This window comes from Vanessa atalanta, chromosome 22 (genome assembly GCF_905147765.1).
Source record: "Vanessa atalanta chromosome 22, ilVanAtal1.2, whole genome shotgun sequence".
Lineage (NCBI taxonomy): Eukaryota > Metazoa > Arthropoda > Insecta > Lepidoptera > Nymphalidae > Vanessa > Vanessa atalanta.
Window position 1 is genome coordinate 9,620,501 of NC_061892.1, and position 23,437 is coordinate 9,643,937.

General features: G+C 34.7%; 1 protein-coding gene across 1 annotated transcript; it reads left to right on the forward strand.

The window, feature by feature from the left end:
• The first annotated feature begins 12,604 nt into the window (after positions 1-12,604).
• On the forward strand, positions 12,605-13,957 carry LOC125072644 (actin, muscle). Its single transcript, XM_047683291.1, has one exon. It carries the CDS (start codon positions 12,666-12,668, stop codon positions 13,794-13,796), a length of 1,131 nt encoding a protein of 376 aa, XP_047539247.1. The 5' UTR covers positions 12,605-12,665; the 3' UTR covers positions 13,797-13,957.
• Positions 13,958-23,437: the final 9,480 nt, after the last annotated feature.

Sequence of the window (23,437 nt, forward strand, 5' to 3'; positions counted from 1 at the left end):
TAGCAATAATATAATAATGAACAACTTAAAATTTCATATAAATTGAGAAATATTCTTTTAAAATCTCAATTAACTAGAATAAAAAGTATAATTTGTAATATAGTGCCCAATCAAAATCTGTAATTTGAAATCTCATTGGTCGCCTATTACCTCATCCGCTGCAACCGACCAATGACCATTTAGCTTAAAGCTAGTTTAGTTAAATTGAGAATTAGTATCAGATTAGTTTAAATGGGATTGTGCATCTTCAACAGAATCAGCACTGGTTACATTATGAATCAATTAAGATTTATAATAAAATCATTAAACACGTTAAATGATTCACACAATCTCTCCCATCGCTGAGCTATTGGATGAGAAAATTAACAGATTCGACGTCATCCCCGAGTAAAGCTAATAAAATCAATCTGTCGACTGATTGCTGAGGCCACGTGGCGTGTCCCAAAAGAGCAACAATCGTCAACAATAGCCAAAAACGACCAACAATGACCAAAATGGCCAACAATGGCCAATTAATGGGACAAACGAACCACGAACGATATTATCACGCTCGTACTAGGACTGCGACAGAAATACAATAAAAGGACGAATTAAGTATACAGCCGAGCGGATCATTCCATGTATGAGACGCGTTCGGTACAAGTGAGTGAATTAAAAGGGGAACACCGGACGACAATTAAGTAGTTTTTAATATATAAATAATATATATAGTCGGACGTTTATTTTTTACCCACACTATATATCAGCGAAAGGTATAAGAACTTATTTTTAAGAATCCTTATAACTTTAAACATTTGATTTTTTTTAAGTAGATGCGTGTAATTTTTTATCCAATTATAATGCTATCAATGGTCTAGTTATTAGATTTTAAAGGAAAGTACTGCAGGTTTATTACTAAAGACTTCACTAAAAAGCTTCAATTTTACGAATATTGTTTTAACACATTTCGAATACCTAATTGTGAAATGATTAGCCACAACAAATATGGCGTCGTTTATTTTAAACAAATTAGTAAATAATTTTAATGATATTTTTGAAAGCTGCATTGAACATTTTCGTTATGTAGCGTTATACTTAATTGAGTCTTTAGTGTATACTAAGCGGCAGGTTGTCAATTAGTACTATGATTGCGGCGCGCACGCGTCGGTCACGTGGCGCGCCCGCGTCGACCGACACACAGCGCCCGAACACTACAGAATATATTATCAGACGTGCCTAAGAATTCAACGTTTACTGCCTAATATGTATAATATTTATCCCTATAAACAATAATCAGTGAGAATAAAATCAATACTTATATACTTTTATTTATTTTAAAGGTAGCCAACACAGCACACATCGAAACGAGCGTGAAAGAGATACATAGAATTTTTTGGACAAGAATTTGCAACAATATTGGCAACAAAAATAACAATTTAACAAATTTAAGTAGTAGTATTTAGTGTAATATTTAGTGATTTAAGTATCGTATGTCCTTTCTTAGAGCTTAAGCTCACTCCGTAACATATAGGTTTCACACACACACACACTTTCACCAAAATTGGTTTAGACGCTTAGCCGTGAAAGTTACAGACAGAGTTACTTTCTCATTTATAACGCTACTAGAATTATAATAGAGTGTGTATATTAAAAAATAATATACACTTTAATATACACAATAATAAAAAGTGTACATTAGCAGCCTGTAAATTTCCCACTGATGGGTTAAGGCCTCCTCTCCCTTTGAGCAGAAGGTTTGGAGCATATTCCCCCACGCTGCTCCAGTGCGGGTTGGTGGAATACACATGTGGCAGAATTTCGTTGAAATTAGACACATGCAGGTTTCCTCACGACATTTTCCTTCACCGCCGAGCACGAGATGAATTGTAAACACAAATTAAGCACATGAATTTTGAACCCGAAATCATCGGTTAAGTTGCACGCGTTCTAACTATTGGGCCATCTTGGCTCCATTTGTGCCACACGATTTCATTATGATGGGGAATTTAGTGAACAATTTTCATAGTATAATATAAAATCTGAGCAAATTTCCAAAGCCAAGGAATGGAACCGGATATTCTCGGCGCAGAAACAAAGTTAGTTGATCGAAAGTTTGATTGATATTCAATAAATAATTTATAACTATATGGGTATTATTCTATTAAAAGAATTCATTTATTTTTATATTTTTAAAACAATTATTTTTGACTGTACACAATAATGATCACAAGCATTAAAGGAGTTCCACAATATTGGCTATTATACTAAACTCTGTCACGTCTGTTCGTGTATATAATCTGTGCCTCGAATCTCGGCTGATTTAATTTGCCAGCTTAATTGTCCCTCGCACGGGTCCCGGGAGGCTGCGCGCCTTTTATTGCATCAATTTGATTTCTAATTGATTTATAATCATTACAAAATATCTTCATTACTTGTTTCTCTGTGTTTGTTCATATTTTAATGATTAGTCTTATTTTTAGTAACTTTGTCACACTGTAACGATATTGTGTGACAAAGACATGCAGGTTCTTTACCTTAGCTGTTGCGTACGAAATGAAATATACCTATGTAAATTACTTTAATTTAATTAGCACAAGAAAATTCATAATGCATTCATCACTTATACTACCACAAAAGGTTATTTCACTAATTATTTTTGTGTTCCAGTTGGGTAAGTGAGTCAGTGTAAATAACAGCTTAGTTTTTACATTGCAAATCCACCTAAACATTTTTTAAAAAAACTTCAGTTGTTTTCGGTGTTCGTCAACGGTCGGCATTTGGAATTATGAAAGCGAAACACAGACAGACTGACAGTGAGAGTTACTATAAATTTTCTTTCCCAAGCCAGAGGTAGTTTTTCTTTGACCATCAATATGTGAGTTTACTGGTTGTTGTTGTAAGAATAATTATAGTCAAATCAGATCAATATATCAGTAGGTATATTGATTTGTAGTAAAATAAGCGTTGTGGGAATAAAAAGTATATCAATTCGTTACTTCCCCACGCAATGTAGCGAGTTCATATTGCACAGATAAGACTAACTCAATAAAATGCATACGTTCCTATTTTAAAATATCCTTTATATATAAATTAAACATTCAAAAAGCGACTCTATATATCACAGAATAGGTAAGTATTTGTCGTGCTATTGTATAAACGTGGGTCCATTAAACTCGCGGAAACATTCGACACGCGTCCAAAGATCAGATACGAGGGCGGATTACCCTTGTGTCGATTTACGCCAATTAGTCCACGTATTATAGCAGTCATATTAATTTCGTGGCTCAACGAGATCGGGAGATCAATTAATGATAAAAATAGTACACTTCAATTGGTAATAAGCCGGCCATTTCAACAAATTATATGTACTTATGCTTATAACGTATGTTATAATGTCAAATTATATTTCGTGGCAAAATACTTAACATAAATCATTATCATATTCAATTTAATTCTATTTTTTTATGTTTTACTATTATTATTAACTTTAGCTAAGGAATAAGTTAATAATCATTATTGTTTAATGAGTGATTTATTAAATAATGCTGTCTTATTCTTTTAAATGTCAAATCACTGTTGACAGAAAAGGAGAAAATGTGTTTAATTAAACATCCACTAAGCGACGTTTATCCGTAAGATTATCATTATTCTTTAAGAAGTTACTTCGAATCTCACTCGTGAAATGTAGACAATGACTTACGGTGAAACCCATTTTGCCATTTTGATACGTGTATTCTATATATTTTGTAATTGTTACAGTCTATGTAACATATCTCATTCTGACATTTCACGCACTTGTTCTGCGAGAGATTCTAGTTTCTTGTTACAGAATAACCCTACAGTTACAATATTGGCTGCACAAATTTAAATTATTTTATTAATTATCCTATAGTTACTAATTGCTTGATCAACATTTTTTTTTTATTATATCGGTAAGCGGACGCGCATATGGGCCACCTGATGGTAAGTGGTCACCACCGCTCATAGACAATGGCGTTGTAAGACATATTAACCATTCCTTCAAACATGATCACAATGAAATTATGCTTTATTCAACCAAAATATACTCTTAAAATGATTTTGGAATCGTCTTTTCACAGGACTAACATTTTTATTTTAATATTAAGTTAGTATCTGTTTTAAATATAGATTCTAGCGAGAAGAAAGAGCAAGAAACTATTTTTCAACATAAAAAAAAAAACGTCTTACATGTAAATGATTTTCAAACATGACATTTGAATTAAGTTATAATCAAATGTCAAAACTACCACCACTTGATCCGACACAAGCGCTTTTAATCGTATGTTTTAAACTTTTCATTGTTATAAATATAAATATAAACGAGACTTTTCAAGGGCTCGGCAGTGAAGAAAAATATCATAAGAAAACCTGAATTTGTTGGATCTACCTCATTTGTAGCCCCCACAGTAGATTATTATGGTGGAATGCTTCTTCTAAAGGTCTCATATCTTCGACAAGACACCGATAAAGTTTGATTTTGTAATAATTAGGTACTATCTTATTCAAAACTTATTGCGTTTGTAAAAGAAAAAAGAGAGAAAAGCATGTTCTTTTATTTCAATTGTAATATTAATAATTGTGGTATCTGGCATCGAGAAACATTACGTAATTAGTGAGAAGTATGAAAGTGTATGATAATGACGTAATAAATAACGTAAATAATTTTTAATTAGTCTTACTTTGCATATCTATATCGAATGTAGGTTTAAGGTTGAGTGGCTCAGAGGCATCTATACCTGCCGTACATATGACATGCATTAATTAAATAGTCATCAGTATTTGACTGAATATTAATCCCAATACATTATGTACATAACGTCTGTTAGTCTAAGTTTTGGGCTCGACGCAGGAGTTTACATAAACGATGCGTCAGTGTGTTTGCGGTGTGTCCGTACACTGCGCGCTGTAATTCAGAGATCATGCGCCGGACTGATGTGGCCACGAACGAAGCGTTTCAATGTAAAGATATATAAAATTTACATAAATATTAAAAGTTGTATTTTAGTAATATTTTTGTGTTAAAATTAGTTAAAATGTCTAGCTTGTGAGTGTAATGACATGATGTAGGATAAATAAAAAAAATAAACAACACGCAACTAATCAATCTCTTATAATTCAGAATAACAATTTAATCGTTAACACTATTTATGTTCTTACACTTCTTAAAATCAACCCAACCATTTAATTAATTATAACAATTATTACGAATCCAGTATAATTTAATGATAAAACGAAGAGGACTATGAATATTACATACTATCTAACGACTGCTTCTCGCAAAGGCCTGCACAAAGGTGAACCTGAGGATGTTGAGATCACTCTAACGTATCGTAATATTCATCTTTCAATTACCCGACACTGTCAAGCCTTAACAAATAATTGGAGGGTAGGATATGCTGGCTATGTCTTATTTCCTTGAATATTCTCTAACAATATATATAATATATCTTTACTAATTTCTATGTAATTTGCATAGTTTTATTGGTTAACCCTATATTTGAAGGTAGTTTATACAAGGATCATTGAAATAAAAACATTACGATCAAAGTTAGCTGATATCATTATTTCTTATTATTATTATTAATATAACTTAAGGTCTCACTTCAAATTAATATAATGTTCTATTCTACTCTCAGTTACTTGATTTGAAGCTTGTAAACATGGATTTATTGCGTAGATATATAGGTATTTCTGTAGCAGACTTGCTCAGGTATTTAAGATAAAGTAAGATTCTTTACAACGGTATGATCGATGATCTCAATGTCGATAAAATTTATAGAAATATGTAAAAATGAAGTGGTATTGGATAGTATTGAAATAATGATCTTCTGTTATGTTCCACGAAATCTATCCAAAGGTCGTTCTCATTTTCCGTTATTATATTCACTATTCATTAGTTACTTGATGTTCATTAATACTATTAAATTCATTTTCATATAAATATTTTTTGTTTATACGGAAAATATCCCACATTGTGTTGTATTGGAAACGCACCATTAAAAGTTATAAGTAGCGCTCGCAAATAGATAATGCGTCAATAAACGTACCTCAGAAACTAGACATTAGAGTTATTTACAATAAAACATTGACGTCAATAGTTTTAGAGTTTAAATTACAATTTTTAACCAAAGATAAGTAATTTCGTGTTGAGTTAATAAATAAAAATTGCGCAGATTAGTAGGGGTGGTATGTGTATACATGTACACCTGCGGACATGATCATATGTCCGCCGGTTTCGTGGCCACACGAGTCGCGTCAGCCGGCAGTGAACTTGCGTTCTATTTATACGCAATGCTTCAGAGCTGCACACTAGTATATTTGTGCCTACATTTGTAAATAAAACAATAATTTCATAATGAAGTTCCTTTGAGAAATCCTCTTATTTTTCGGAGACAGTTTAGTAGCAGATTTTCGTCAGGTATATATGAAGGTTCTCGATGTTACCGCTGAGTACGAGGTGAATTTTTATTACAAATTAAACTCATTATAATTCAGGAGTGCTTGCCCGGGTTTGAACTCGAAATTATCCATTACGATTCACGTATTGTAACGTATTGTATAGTAGTGGTGAGCCGAGATGAGAGAGCCCACTGGTTAGAACGCGTGCATCTTAACCGATGATTTCGGGTTCAAACCCAGGCAGGCACCACTGAAATTTCATGTGCTTAATTTGTGTTTATAATTCATCTCGTGCTCGGCGGTGAAGGAAAACATCGTGAGGAAACCTGCATGTGTCTAATTTCAACGAAATTCTGCCACATGTGTATTCCGCCAACCCGCATTGGAGCAGCGTGGTGGAATATGCTCCAAAACCTTCTTCTCAAAGGGAGAGGAGGCCTTTATCCCAGCAGTGGGACATTTACGGGCTGCTAATGATGATGATATAAGCTTATATACTCATTGGTGCTTTGTATAGAGGCGGCGATAAGTACTCGGCGGTACTTGGAATGATGAAAGGTGAAAGTGGCGATATAAAACGCTGGCGAAGAAAGTTGACGTAACAAATAATTAAAAATGATTTAAATTAAATGACGTTTAAAGTTTAGTATTACATAAGGCACTAGTCATATTTGTATGTTTTAATGTAATGTCAGTAAGTTGGGATTTAAAAAGTATTAAATAGGTAAGGCTATATTGTATAGACATTATTATTACATGATTACATCTCTACTAACGCATTGACAACGTTGGTCATGCTTTACATATGTATATAAATAATTGATGTAAATATTTATCAAGTAAATGTACATTATTGATTAGATATGGATGACTTAGTATATCTAATGCATCACCAACCTTGGGAACTGCTCGAGGTTGGTGATGCATTGGCGATGAAAGGAATCGTTATAATTTCTTGTGGTGCCAATATCTATGGCCAGGGATGAGCACTTACAATCAAGAGGCCCGTTTGCCAGTCCTGTATGATATAAAAGTAATAATATGTGGGTATTGGATCAAATATGAATTATTCTAGGTGACTAAGAATAGAAACAGTATACTAATGTTTTATTTTCTTGATTCTTCATTGACCCTACAACTACCACGCAACCATATAAACTTACAGTATTATAATTGTGGAAGACCGAAAGGCAGCAAGAGTTGGCGAGTCACTTTTGCCTCCAGATACTGACATTGTAAGAAATATAAGCCAATGCTTACACCATCAATGCTCCCAACCATAGGATTTAATTATCAAATCACAACACTCGTCAATATTGAATACTGATAACGTAGTTTGGATAACTGAGGAGTATTTGGTGTATCAGTTGGGGCACAAAAGCCTTCGTTAATTTATATGATAAATTAATATAGAAATATGCGTATTATTATTAGTATTGTATAACGGCTTCAGCTGTTGTATTGGCACTCGCCGCAGCTCGTCGCCAAGGTTGCACGCACGATTTATGTCCATTACCTATATTTGCAAAGAATAGCTCGTGACTCACACCACCAAATATGGGATTCATTCATGTAGCATCCACTGACTAATAAGACGTACTTTCATGCCAAAACGTTATCAAATGTAAGACGATAAAACACTGCGCTGTTGAATTCCTTCGAATAAATGTTCGGTAACATCTTAATTTGACGTTTAAAATGATTTTATTATTAACTGGTTGCAATTCCAAAAATGTGTCGCAATTACTTAATTTTTTTATATTTTATAAACAATCGTCCGATGTGACTAGTGTCATCTATTGTACAATTGCTGAAAACTGTATGAAATTCGAACAGAATTGAATAAAGGTGAGAGCTTAGAATATGATCATACCGAGCTCGTAGTGGTTGTATATTTTTTAAATGATGAATAAAATATTATATCATGCATTTTGTTTAGTGGCTCGCTTATAATATCGTGGATTTGAAGATCTGGGTTTGATGCCCTTGATCGGGCTAATAAAACTTAATGGGGTTTTGTCGAAAGCTTTTACCTCGAACTCTGAAAGTTTGTAGTTTTTACACTCTTTTGATCTTTGAATCTGAGTGGGATTCTTTTCGGTAGTCTAGGATTGGCTTACTCTCGGATTAAGAAGTTGATTTTTTTTAATGATATACATATTTAGGCGGACGATTAAATGGGCCACCTGATGGTAAATGATTACCACCGCCCATATATAATGGCGATGTAAAATATTAACCGTTCCTTACACAGACCCTTACCACCAAGTAAATATTTGAATGAGAGAGTGCACTTATATTTGCGCGGTATAGGCGTGTTATAGCAGCCGTGGCTGGGTTTGGTCAGGAAGATATTACTTGTAGAGTCAAGTTAAACTATGCTAAAAGTTCTACTTTATTTAAACTAAAAAAGGAAGTGGGTACGTTTAGACGTCTTGAAATTTAGACCATCATAAGTCATTAAAGTAGGTACGGCTGTATACAAAATAAAATCCACATAATTTCTTTGATAAATTTATGTTATTGAATTTAATTCTACTAGGTTTGGTGTACAGTTTTAAGATCAGTCATCATCAGAACATATTTTTTATATATAAGAAAGCTTACACTACTAAATGAATATAAAGCAGCGTCTGCACCTAGCTTTAATCTTTTCGGAAATGCATTGTCAATTAGATATAATAATAATTAACCACTATTATCAAGAAAGGATACAATGATCTTTAAACTCATTGATTGATTTTACAAAAATATTATGAAACTCTCGTTTCGTGTAATTAGTGAATTTTAGTACTAATATCAATATACCGATTTGTAGAATAGTCTAGTACTGATAGTTCGCACTGCTCTTTCGTAATTTTCCGTTGTTTCTGTAAATGTGAACTCCACTTTAAAGTCATCGAGAATTACCAAATAAACGCATCACACGGTACACCTGTCACTACAAATAGAATAGGCCAATGCACCCACGAATGCACTCTTATATTACTGCACACTTCCGACTATAAATAAAATTTTACATCCATCGCTAGTTTCAAAGCACAACATCAACTAAACCTAAAAACATTTACAGCTATGGAAACCGTATTGGTCCGTATGTGTGACACGTTTGTTATAGATGAAGTGTATTGGTAGTGTGATCTGTATGCAATTATTATTTATCAATGAATGTTTGATTATTTTATCAATTTGACATTAAATTTAATGTGATTTGTAATTTTTTTTATAACTGCTTATATTTATGATGTTATTATTTTATGTTTGATATAATATTTTAACAGTATTTAAATGATTTAAACTCCAACACCCAGCAATGGGTATAATAATAATATTTTATGATGAGTTTTTTTTTCAGTTGTATTAATACAAATTATATGTTTTTTTTAGATTTATTGATCTGTATACAAATACTTTTGACTGGTACATGGTAAACACTATATTTAAAGACTTACAAAAATATTTCCGAATGATAAGTACGATAAACTTTCATATGAAACTAGTCGTAAGGCCGCAGTTTCAGTGACGTTTATTCGCCAGGTATTATGTATAAAAAAGTAGCCTATGTATTTCGTTGGAGTTTAAACTTTCTTCAAATTTCATCAAATTTAATTCAGTGGTTTGGGTGTGAAAGAGCAACAGACAGATAGAGTTACTTTCATATTTATAAATATTAATATAGATCAAAATTAAAAAGTAAAGAATTAGCCCGTAAATGTCCCATTACTGGTTTACTGGGCTCCAACAGTCCAATTTGAACTGTTGGATTGAATCATTTATGAATAAGACATACGTATAATTATTGTGGATGTAGACTGCGTTAATATTCCACTAGGCCTCCTCAATGGAACAATATTTGACGACGCCGTGACATTGGTACATGTTGTAGAATTACCGACACATGCAGTTTTCTGTCATCCGATGAATGATATGAATTATAAATACAAATACATTACATAAAACCCAGCGGTGTTTGCCCGGAATTGATATCGCGATCTTCGTATTGAGGGCTACTCACTAGACCATTACGGTATACCGATTAAAACTTAAAAGATATGCTTATACAAGTACATATTTGTATTATTTTTAAAATACAACATTAACTATCTGAATCATCGTGTTGATATAAATATATTTAAAAAAAAAATACGTTTACTATAGAATACTTTGGAAATAAAATGATCGCCTACAGTCTACTTATATTGAAAAACCGGTTAACAAATATGAAAATTGACATTCAGTCATTCGTTCATCGTTCATCAGATCTGGTTTTATCCGGACTAGTAGTATACTTTGCCCTTCAATAAGTAAGATAATGCTTCAAAATTAAAAATTGAAGTTCATTAGTATAATTATAGGTATAGTTCAATAGTATTATTATACGATATTTCTAGTGATAGAATAATCGGCAAAAAGTCTTTTTCCTATACAAGATCCATTTGGTAGCATAACTCGTTTATAAATGTAATGTGTTAAACTTAAATCGTGTTGCTGCCTGGTAATAAAACCATACAGGAATCAGAATCAGAAACCTACTATAAAATATATTTTTATCACATACATATAAGTGATCTATTCAATTGTTAGTGGTCAAAACTAGCATAGACATTGGGACTGTATGACCATACATCACTACACTACAAAACTTAGGAACTGAGAAGCTATTGCCCTTGTCCCTGTAGTTACACCAGGTCCCGGAACACAGTAATACCAAGAGCCATCTCCCAAATCCCAAACGCTTAGGTAATTTATATTAACATGAATTGAATTTGTGTGAGATATTTAAAAAAATAATTGAAATATGAATTTAATAAAATTCTAGAGGCAATTTTATACTTACTAATAAATACATTTTAAGCTCATATTAAACAATATGAACGGATAATGCTCATTAAACAGTACATACTTGTAAAGACGATGAATCAATTTGGAGTTAAGTTTGGTTGATTTTATTACGAAATAAATCATTTTAATAAATGTAATGTAATGATTATTACGTGTATATTTTTTGATTGGCGAAAAAGCGTATCAATTTAATTTCTTGCCGGTTCTTCTCGGTATAGTCTATACGGGGAAATGGACATAGTTTAAAACTAAATCGTCTGAAATTAATCAAAAATGCCTGTAAAAGTGTATTTGAAGTTATATTGTTTTTATATTTATAAAAACATTATTAACTTTATAATTCGTAGCTTAACGATTTTAACATACTGTAAAAATTAATAGAACTCAATTATGTGTTAAAAAAGAATTACGTGTTATTTTATTGAATGGTTTTTTAGATTAAAAACGAGGAATCTTATAACGATAGAACTCAGATCTTTTTAATGAGATCCTGGTCGTACACTTGCTCACTCAAATTGCATATAAATGACCGAAGAAGGAATGAATGGATTGTAAACACTCAGCACTAATTCTTTATTATATGAAACGTAACTATCCCACTGCTGAGCAAAGGGAATATCCCACTATATATTTTTACTGTTTCTTGACTAAACGAAATTATGAAACGAATAATTAACTATATTTCTAATAAAGTGTTTAACAATCAATTCATAAAATATATTACTTACGAATAGAACTTTTCGTCTTTGTAATATTCAAAAGTCGAAACTTCGTAAATACGTTTAATTATAAATCAAATATTATATTTATATCTAAAGTTTCAAAGTAGGTCAAAGTTTTATCATGTAATGTTAGTGATATTGTGTTCTTTACTTCATTACTAGTACTAGTGGCTAATTAATCTAGACCTATATAATTAATCTAGGTAGGTACCTAGTCTAGTCACTGTTTATCTTACTAATTTATTAAATCTTTTTTGATATTTGTACATGTTAATAAACGTAAAATAAGTTTCAGAAGATTAAATTGATATTCTTATCAGAAATTTAATTGAAAACATGAGAATACGGTCGAAGCGGTGCGCGGGCGGCATCGCCTGAAATGGTTCAAGGCGCGATCTACGCTCGATGCGCCCGTTTTAGATTGTAACCCACTCAGTTCGAAGCCTTCGAAGCCTGAAACAGGATCAAGAGAAAGCTTAGTATGTAAGGGGTGGAAAAATTAAAGTTTTAGTATTATCTCAGCGAAGTGGGAGCGAGCCGCGGCCGGGTGAGGGCGAGAGGCGCGCGCGCCTTGTATGGAGCGCGACGCGCGCCGCGACGGCCGCTATATAAGCATCCCGACCCGCTCTTCACCGCACTCGCAGTCTCGCTGCCGTAGAGTCAACTTCCAGCGCGTCCCAACACACAAACACAAACTTCAAAATGTGCGACGACGATGTTGCTGCGCTCGTAGTCGACAATGGCTCCGGTATGTGCAAAGCCGGTTTCGCCGGTGATGACGCGCCCCGTGCCGTCTTCCCATCCATCGTGGGTCGCCCCCGTCACCAGGGTGTGATGGTCGGTATGGGCCAGAAAGACTCCTACGTCGGTGACGAGGCCCAGAGTAAGAGAGGTATCCTCACCCTGAAGTACCCCATCGAGCACGGCATCATCACCAACTGGGATGATATGGAGAAGATCTGGCACCACACCTTCTACAACGAGCTGCGCGTCGCCCCCGAGGAGCACCCCGTCCTGCTCACTGAGGCACCCCTCAACCCTAAGGCCAACAGGGAAAAGATGACCCAGATCATGTTTGAGACCTTCAACTCCCCGGCCATGTACGTTGCCATCCAGGCTGTGCTCTCCCTGTACGCTTCCGGTCGTACCACCGGTATCGTCTTGGACTCTGGAGATGGTGTGTCCCACACCGTCCCCATCTATGAAGGTTACGCCCTTCCCCACGCCATCCTCCGTCTGGACTTGGCTGGTCGTGACTTGACCGACTACCTCATGAAGATCCTCACCGAGAGGGGTTACTCATTCACCACCACCGCTGAGAGGGAAATCGTGCGTGACATCAAGGAAAAGCTCTGCTATGTCGCCCTGGACTTCGAGCAGGAAATGGCCACCGCTGCCGCCTCCACCTCCCTCGAGAAGTCCTACGAACTTCCCGACGGTCAGGTTATCACCATCGGTAACGAAAGGTTCCGTTGCCCTGAAGCCCTCTTCCAGCCTTCCTTCTTGGGTATGGAATCTTGCGGTATCCACGAGACCGTCTACAACTCCATCATGAAGTGCGATGTTGACATCCGTAAGGACCTGTACGCCAACACTGTCATGTCTGGTGGTACCACCATGTACCCCGGTATCGCCGACAGGATGCAAAAGGAAATCACCGCCCTCGCGCCCTCAACCATCAAGATCAAGATCATCGCTCCCCCCGAAAGGAAGTACTCCGTATGGATCGGAGGATCCATCCTGGCTTCCCTGTCCACCTTCCAACAGATGTGGATCTCCAAGGAGGAATACGACGAGTCCGGCCCTGGAATCGTCCACCGCAAGTGCTTCTAAGCATCTCGTTAACCCTCGCGCCGCCGTCGCGGGCTAGCGGCGCTAGCGTCGCCGCCGCTGCGTGAGCGAGTGCTGTGTGTGCTGGTGCTCTTGTATTGAGTTCGGAACGCAAGCATTTTGTACGTTGTACGTAGTGATACCTGACAGAACTGAACATCTAATGTAACGCCATCTATCGTAATGTAATTTATTGTAAAATTTATATAAAGTTAATTTTCTTTTTTATTTTTATTATACTTGGGATCGTTGTGGATCTCACGCCAAAATGTAATTAATAAATAAACGGTTAATTTATTTATTTTAATTACATCATTTCTTTTTATACAGTCGTTGACTTTGGTTTTTAATTAGACCTCCCTTAAACCCTGTTCCTTCACCTGTAATATAATACTAAATCACGGCGAACTTGTTGATTCGTCTTGCGATGTAATACATGACGAAGTGTCTAAATGATGCCAGCTAGAGAATGCATCTGGTCGAATGTGGGTCAGTCATAACATGAGACAGCATAGGCGACAAGCGTTCGACGCAGGCTCGTCAAATTTTGGCATTCCTACAGAAACACATTCAGGAGACTCGGGTCCGCTAGCGGCTGTCCATAATTAGACACAGAGGCAACCCCACACGTTCAAAATTAGCCACCGCATGCACTACCATAAATAGTCAAGACAGCTCCCGCGTTCAAACCATTTTCTAATTTTAACGAAGTCGGGAGGCGCCTGTTGCTATAGGAACTTGAGCCTAGAGCTCCGGTATTAAATGGGGTATTCGCTTGGGTTGATTATTTCCGTAAATATAGCACGTTGAGCTCATGAGGCACCATGCGCCGGTCTATAAATACACGGTCTCCCGGACGGCTCTCGGCTAGAGCTGTATCGTGACATCAATATGACGTACAAACATCTAACAATGCTCCTCAGATACTCATACTATATGCTAATAAGTAATTAGTAAAGGTTTTGATACATTTAATAAATATTTTTGCATGTTTTTTTTATATCCGGCTGTTGGTACAAGATGAACTTTTTTCGGTTTTATTTCCTTGTTATCGCTTTAAGCGACAGATTATAAAAGCTTAATAGACTTTTTTTTATTAGTCAGTTTTGTTGTTTAGTGTTGACACTTTTTTTTAAAAGTGTTTTAAATTTTTGGGTCGAACATCTGAGCTCTTTAATTTCTGTGATGTTATAAAAATAGCTACGAAGTAGAGCATATTTTCAGATATACAAACCGTATGCGTAGCGTCTTAAGTTTCTTGAGCGTTGGTTCATTCATAGCCATAGTTGTTTTTATTACGACATAATAAGAAACCGGTTATGATTTTACATATACTTTAATCCTGTAAAATGTATTTGGTAGAATTATACGTTGATTTCTGATGATGTTCCTAATTTAAATTAGTTTAAAAGATTCAGTTAAATTTATCAATTAAGCAATCAATCAAATTTTGTATTTCAGTGATAAACATGTTTAACATGATGAATCATATACAAAATACTACTAGAGAGTATTATTATTATTATTTGTTTATTGTAGTTGAATCAGCTGAGTGATGAAACTCGCTGGCAAGTTACTCACTACTATAAAAGTCCAGAGTTAAAAATATTCTTCGAATGCCTGTGTAATTGTTATTAGCGTAGCGGTTTATTATAGCTGGGGCCAACATCGCGCACGGAATATTATTCTCATAGGCAAATACTCACACTTACCGCAGTTTTACCTATAAAAGATACTCGTACCGGTTTCACAAAGGTAGTATGATACGTGAAAACTATTGAAGGAGAAACATAAAAATAAAAATTATTATATGTTTTTGTCACTTTGAATGAGGCCTTCAACAAATGTACATACTTTTAATTTACTAAAATAATAAGAACATTATTGTATGGATTAATAAATTGCTTAGAGAGTTTACCTTTGATTATTTTTTGTTGCGAAATTAGCAAATGGATCACCAGATGATAAGCGGTCACCAACAGCCATAGAAAATAACTCACTCGGTGATAGTCTAGTCAGGTGGTGTAGTCATCAGATATTCTACCGCCAAGTAATACTTATTATTGTAGTGTTCCAGTTTGAAGGGTGAGTGAGCCAGTGTAACTACAGGCACAAGGGACATAACACCTTAGTTCCCAAGGTTGGTGGCGCATTGGCGATGTAAGGATTGGTTAAAATTTCTTATGTGCATATATCTATGGGTTTGTCTGCCAATCAACGACATAGTAAAACAGGACTCTACGAGAAGTACAAACTATTATTTACACCGTTAGCCTCCCTCATTGGCTTTCTTTTTTTACCATAATACTGATCTTGACTAATAATGCGAAGAAAAGCGATACTAATACATATTTAGAAATTCAGTGGCAGAAAAACAAGTGTCATTAGATCTATTAGGATTTGAATATCTCATTGCTGTTTTAAAGCCTTTCACCTGGAAGAGATAATGAGACGCTTATTACTATGTTGCCAAAGTGCGGATTGGTGTACACGTGCTATAAAGTAAGTATTATATAACGTCATTAAAATCAACTAACGACAAATTCAATTAAAAATATATTTGATTGATAAAAGAAGACACAACGAGAGCAATAATAGTAACAGCCTGTAAATTTCCCACTGCTGGGCTAAGGCCTCCTCTTCTTTTGAAGTGAAGGTTATGAGTATACTCCACCACGCTGCTCCAATGCAACCCGCATTGTGGATTCACATGTGGCACAATTTCGTTGAAATTAGACACACCCAGGTTTCCTCACGATATTTTCCTTCAATGCCGAGCTCGAGATGAATTATAAACACAAATTAAGCACATAAAAATTCAGTAGCGCTTGCCCGGGTTGAACCCGCAAATCATCGGTAAAGATGTACGCTTTCTGACCACTGGGCCATCTCGGCTCTCGAAACAATGTATAAGCCCTAATCTGGAAATGTAATTTTTTTTTATTGAATCATGTGAAGTTTTATAAATTTAATTAGAAACATGTTAACGTATCCTCCTTAGAATCGTCACAGTCGGTTAACAAGCATCAAATCGGTTTCCACTTTCAATAACAACATTCATTACAAGCTCGTTGCGGGCGTGCACTATTCAAATCGATAGGGGTCGGGACGAAACAAAAGTAGAAAAGTAATTAAGTCTTCAACAACCTTTAGATCTGTCTCTGTGAGCGAAACTTGCTTTTACCGCCGGCTTTGTCCACCGAAAGCACACTTTGTTTTCACATTGTTCTTATATGAATCGAGATGACTCAGTATTTAAAAACTACAAAAGAGGAGAGGTGATCTTAGTCCAGCAGTGGGGTATATGTAGGACATTGGTTGTTCAAAAGGATTAAAGCGTACGTATGCGCATGACGTTGGGTGGACGTACGAAACGAGACAGCGATTCGTCAAAATTTCTATATTTTTAAACAGTAGATGGAGATAAGATTGATGCGACATCATGTGTTTTGTATTAAATTGATTTTGTAATAATTATAAGACGAAAACAAATGAATTTAAAATATTTAAGGCTGCCTAGTTACAAGCAATCCCGTGGCGCTCACCGACGATACGGAGAGGGTACCGTAGTTTTTTAGTGGGTATTTCGATGTGCCACCAATTTCTTGGGCACCGGCGTATCTCACATTCCACTTTGGAGAAATGTGTAACGCGTTTTTTCAGCGAAAAAAAAAGGCTGCCTAGTTACGCATAGGCTCTTATTATATCGTCAAACGTTATGTGACACATACTATTTTGACTCCAGTTCATTTACAATAAGAATATTCTAGTAGCATAACTGTGTGTGAGTAGAAAGTAACCCTAGTATGCTCCTATATCTAGAAATATATATCAATGTCTGGTTTAGTAAGAAAAATTGTAAACCACCACACCAAACTTTCTAAAAACCTAAAAAATACACGGGCAACTGTGAGCCCGCGGATGTTGTATAATTTATAAAAAATATAAACTAATTAACATTATAATTATTGTGAAATCTAAAATGTATTCTTTCGTCGGTTCTTTTCACGGCTGACGTATTCCTTAGATTTTTGACAATCAACGAGTATGTGCAACGCTACAATATTGAATAAAAATAAAAAAACTGATAATCTAGTTTGCCAATATTTAATTTTCCTTGTTACTTAAAAATAACATAGGCAAGTTAAAATTAACTTAATTTTTAAGACACAGACAGACAGCTTATATTAAAAGGTTATTCAACTTATATAAAAACGTGTAAAATTTCTGAAATTCATTACGATAATTTATAATTACCCGTAAAATTCTTTATTTAATTGTAAGTTGTATGTTACGATTCATAATCTTTTGACAGTTTATTTTCTCACGAGATATATTACAATACGACTCTATTTACAATATTACGGTGACATATATACCTATTTATGTTAATAGTATTATGTAAATATATGACTATACTTTAAGTTCTAAAATTACTTTTTATCGATAGTCAATTATAAGCCTGACTTAAAAAAACTTTGATTAACAGATGTGTAGCATTGATTTATCTCTTTTGAACTCATTGATTTCAAATTGAAAAGAAGAAAAAAATTTTTATTTACTAAGGCCCTCTAAAAACTTTAAATGATATAACCGAATATTATTAAATAAAATGTTTATGAACAGTTCTCGGAACGTTCCTAACTGTAATCATACTCGGAAAGGATCGAATAGTTTCAGGAAGGATGACCACGAACATTCCCCGACATATCGAACAAACAGAAAGGCTTTGATCGCCTTTGACATTCTGAGTCTATACGGATACGGTGCAGCCGATGTTTCGTGTATTGGACATTCATAGAATTTCCATATTTACGCTTAGATATGTAAATATGAAATAATTTGACCCGGAGCACATATTTTTTCAAAAAGATGTCGCAATGTGTTGTATCCTGTTTGCACAGTGGCTGGAACACGTGCATCTTAACCGATGACTCGGAACTTAAACGCCATCGATCGCAAAACACATTTGTTTTCATGAGTGTATAATTTGTAATTTAAAACATCGTGACGAAAAATGCGTTATATTCGAGTTGGTGGTTCAATCACTTAAACTTAACCTTTATAGGAAAACTATTGTAAAATTAATAAAAAAACCATGATGTTATAGTTTTAATCAAGTTTTTTTTTTAAGATTATAATTAAAATACACAAATTTAAACAAAACAGTTAAATTTTTCACATTTGTAGTTACGAATTTGCGTCCAAAACGTCCAAAAAATCATTACGCCATGAGCTCAATCAACATAGTTCAATTAATAAACAGAGCAAAACATCGCTGAGCAACCCGTAACAGAGAGCTGATAATAATAATTAAATATTACAATATAGTTAGGAATTTTTATGACGTAATTTCGACATCCTAGTTAATTAAAACTATAGTTTCGTCACAAGTAATGGAGTCGAGTCGCAAAGGTTTGCGGCGTCGACTCACTCGCGTCTTCGGAGCGAGAAATAATGAGATACTGCAAAACTGAATATTGCCTGTAAAGAGAACTAGTAGGGATGTACCGCGACGACGCGTCGCATCGTAATGGCGATATCTAATTCATTGAAAATTATACTTGACTTTAATTATTTAAAAACCTTTTTTATTTGATATATATGAAATTTCATAAACACGCGAGTGTATTATTGGCAAATTTTAATTTAAGGGCTGTTATTGACAATTTCTTATTGGAAAATCAAATTAAATATCACTGTCCCGACCCGGGTTTCAATTCAGTACCCCGAGATTTACCATCAAACCAGCTACTAGACCGACGTGATAAAAGTATCACGTCGGTCTAGTAGCTGGTTTGATGGTTTAACAGCTTTAACTCAACTCAACTCTTGTTCTTTAACAAAGCCTACTTAGCATCAAACCTATTGTTTACGAAATAGACAAAAGTATTAAAATCGTAACTACAAATATACGCTTCAATTAAACTCTAACTTAGTTTTCACGTTTGAAACTCATAATAACGTAATGGGTACGAGTTAAAGCTGTTTATTAAAATCAAAAACAAGATATAATGTTGAATGATCGTGTTTCGCACGGAGCGCCTCCCTACTGCGACCGCGACTATTTGCGCCAACGATATTAGACAAGTTGCTGCTTTATTTAGACCTAACGACTCTAAACTATATTAATCATCGTTATTAACCTGCCGGGAGGGGGCGGGGGAGGCGAGAGGGGCGGTTTATAAAAGAGAGCATTGTAGGAATGCCAGTCAAAGCATAGATGAATTTAATTGTCGCGCAATCGATAAGGGCGTTTATCCCCCGACAGCGGTGTTGCTCTTTCGAAGGCGCTCAACCGGAGGGCGCTTTGAGCTTTTTATTAATTTCGCCCTTAATAACCTCCGCTGATATCCGATTTCAATACGGATTGTCATTTTTACACAATGGAGCGCTGATATTGTGTTCGTATTCGATGATCGGATACATTGCGAGGAATGTTAACGCTACACGTGCTACAAATGTATCTCAAATTTGTGTCTATTACGATTTCGTGAATATTAATATTTAATCATATATTCCGATCAAAGGCGCTCGTTTGTGAGTTGCGTCGGCTACCTCTACCTATCTCAACGTACCTAATTACCTCTAATTATTTCTAGACTATATAATTAGCTTAGTAAAAAGTATTTATTTGAAATAAATGATAGCGACTTTAAAATAGGTTTTATTTGTACAATGCCGTCTTGAAGTTGGCGCCAAGCCCTAAGAATGTACCATGTAATACTGTGCTTCACTTAGCAACATAAACAACTTCACTTCGTAAAGATTATTATAACGACCTCTTACAAGTTAAACGATGACAGCTCGCGAGAGGCGGCCTGACCTGGTACAAACAATAGCTAAAAATTCTTATAAAACATTTTTCGTTTGAAAAAGATTAAATACCGAGTTTGTTGCCAATTCTTCTCGATAGAATCTTCAAAAAATGCAATTGAGTTATTTAACTTTTTTTAAAGCAATTCATGTTACATTTATAGTTAAAAAATATGTTTAGTGCAAACATAGTAGTGAGTGGACTCGCTGTATTATTTACATCACACAACTGCGTGGACTATAAAAATTATGTTACCAGTTATACCTATTATCAAAGTTAAGTATCGTTATAGCAATTTTAGTTAGCTTATTAGATTGTGTGTGTCTGACACTTCACAAGTGTGACTTTTGGCGATTTAACTCTTAGACGAAATCACATAATTGCCTTGCAATTTGTAATAATGTCCTAGTTAAATTAATTAACGCTCATTTGATCACAGGGAAGTTTTTTGTCTCAATGAGAAAAAGGTAACTACTGAGTTTCTTGCCGGTTCTTCTCGGTAGAATTTGCATTCCGAACAAGGCCTACTTGAATAGAGTATATTTTGTTTTGAATAAACAAAACAACACCGAAACTACTAATAAGTAGATGTTATTATTACATAACAATTTTGAAGTGCTTTGTAAGCAATATGAGTATGTGATAATTATATACATGTGCCTAGAGATGTGTACTTAACTAACCACCGGTAAGTACCTACCACTCGTCAGGTATTTTATCGCTAAACAGCAATACTTATAAGTGAGCACCAGGGACGCAACAGTTCCCAATCTTAGTTCCCAAGATTTATTGTTTCTTGGCATTTAAGGGAAGGTTAATATTTCCTATAGTAACAATCTTGATAGGCAGTGACCACTTCCCAAGAGGCCTACTTCCCGGTCTGGTTACATGTCTTAAATAAAGGATACACAAAATCAATGTTGGATTTCATATTCTCACTTAGTAATCGGTGAGTTTTAAGTTTCGCTCAACGATATCTCCTAAGTTATAATAGTTGAGGATTAAAATAATCATTTAAAGCTACCCGTATTACATAACTATTGAATGAGGTGTACACTGAACGTATTTCAAAGACTAATTATAGTCGATTGTCCAAATAAATACTACAGAAGAATGAGTTACTCGGTATTAAGATTCTTTCTCGTCGTAAGCCGTTTAAGTAGTCGGTTTTTGAAATGAAGCGACAGTTTCTTAGAATCATTTCTGGTAAAACCGAAAGGATATTTTTTATAATTAAACAGCATCTACCTCAGCGGTTTACAATTTTTCTTATTTACAAAACATCAGCACATCTTCGCTAGATTTGAAGATCGTCCTTCTGGAAAGACGTCACCTATACCTACTGCCTGTATTCTTGTCTTTACTTTTTACTTACACGCAATTTTAACCGACATCATTTTTTAACAGATAAGTCTAATTGTTATTTATTTAATTACATATTAATTTGTATTCGAAATGAAATTTAAATATACTCTCAATCAAAGTTATACAATTTTATTGCAATTTAAAACAGAGAGAAGTCGACTGCGCATTAGTTTAAGGACCCTAATAATATGCTTTGACATTACCCTTCCAAGTAGGCTTAGTGATGTTATGAATATATTTGACTCTTATTTCAAAAGGGATAGAGTTCAATTTGTTTTGTTGTTCTTTTTTGTTCGGATTTGTTTTTTCGAAAACAAAACATTGTGTAATTGAAACGCTGACTGTCTGCCTGTTGTCAGCGGATTAAATAAACGTTTACTTTTATCCGGTTGTTGGATTTGTTAACTTGACAATTGAAAGCTATTATTGCCCGTCCTATGGTCCCCTTATCGACATGAAGCAATGCTCATTGTATTGTAAAAAAAAAAAGTATCACTTCTGCTGACAGTGATAATGTCCCACGCATGCTAAACTAAGGCCCGAGGAGGTGCGGAGACTACTCCACCACGCTTATACGGCTTGGTAAACACATACGTGGAAAATTTTCTTCTGATACATGCGGGATTTCTGATGAAATGTCCCTTCACCACCGAACACGAGTTCAATTAAGCAATGCATTAAATATCAATATTTAGTATTGCTGTGTTCCGGTTTGTAGGATGTGAGCCAGCTACTACAGGCACAGGGGACGTAACATCTTAGTTCTCAAGGTTGGCGGTGGATTGGCGATGTAAGGAATGGTTAATATGTCTTACAACAAGTCAAGTATTAAGTACTATGTATATATGGGCGTGAAATCGCCATCTATTAGTAATGGTTGTCAAATAATTATGTTTATGTTTTAAGTCATCGTTTATGTCTAATAACTATTTGTAAACATGATACTGTTATTTATCAGACTTTAATAATTAATAGACATTTGATTGTTGAATATTTATTAGACTTTGGTTTGATTGGTTTAATATTTTAAAGATATTTTATGTTTCATTTATTGTTTAAAAATAAACATTTTTTTGCTTGTGTAATGTTCAAAATAAAATCTCTCACGATTAATTTAATTATTCTGAATCGAATTGAATTGATTATGGAATAAGTAAAACTTAATTCGGATTCGTCTTGTAACGCCTGTAATGTGTCATAAAGGACTTTGTAATAAAAATGTTGGTTTATTTAAGTATGTTATTTTTTAAGTAATTCGCTTAAAATTAATTATTTAGACCTATGTGTAATAATAAGAATCAAATATATATTATTTTTTAATATTAAACTTTATTTCAGGAATGAATTGTAGTAATTGCATTAGTTTATTATAAAAAATTGTAGATATGAATAACCGTTTGATTCATTCGAAAAGCACGCCTTAGAAACGGGCATTGTTATAGCAACGCCATCTTGCATGGAC

What these genes read in the sequence shown, in the direction of transcription:
- LOC125072644 (XM_047683291.1), top strand. Translation starts at nt 12,666, where the DNA reads ATGTGCGACGACGATGTTGCTGCGCTCGTAGTCGACAATGGCTCCGGT.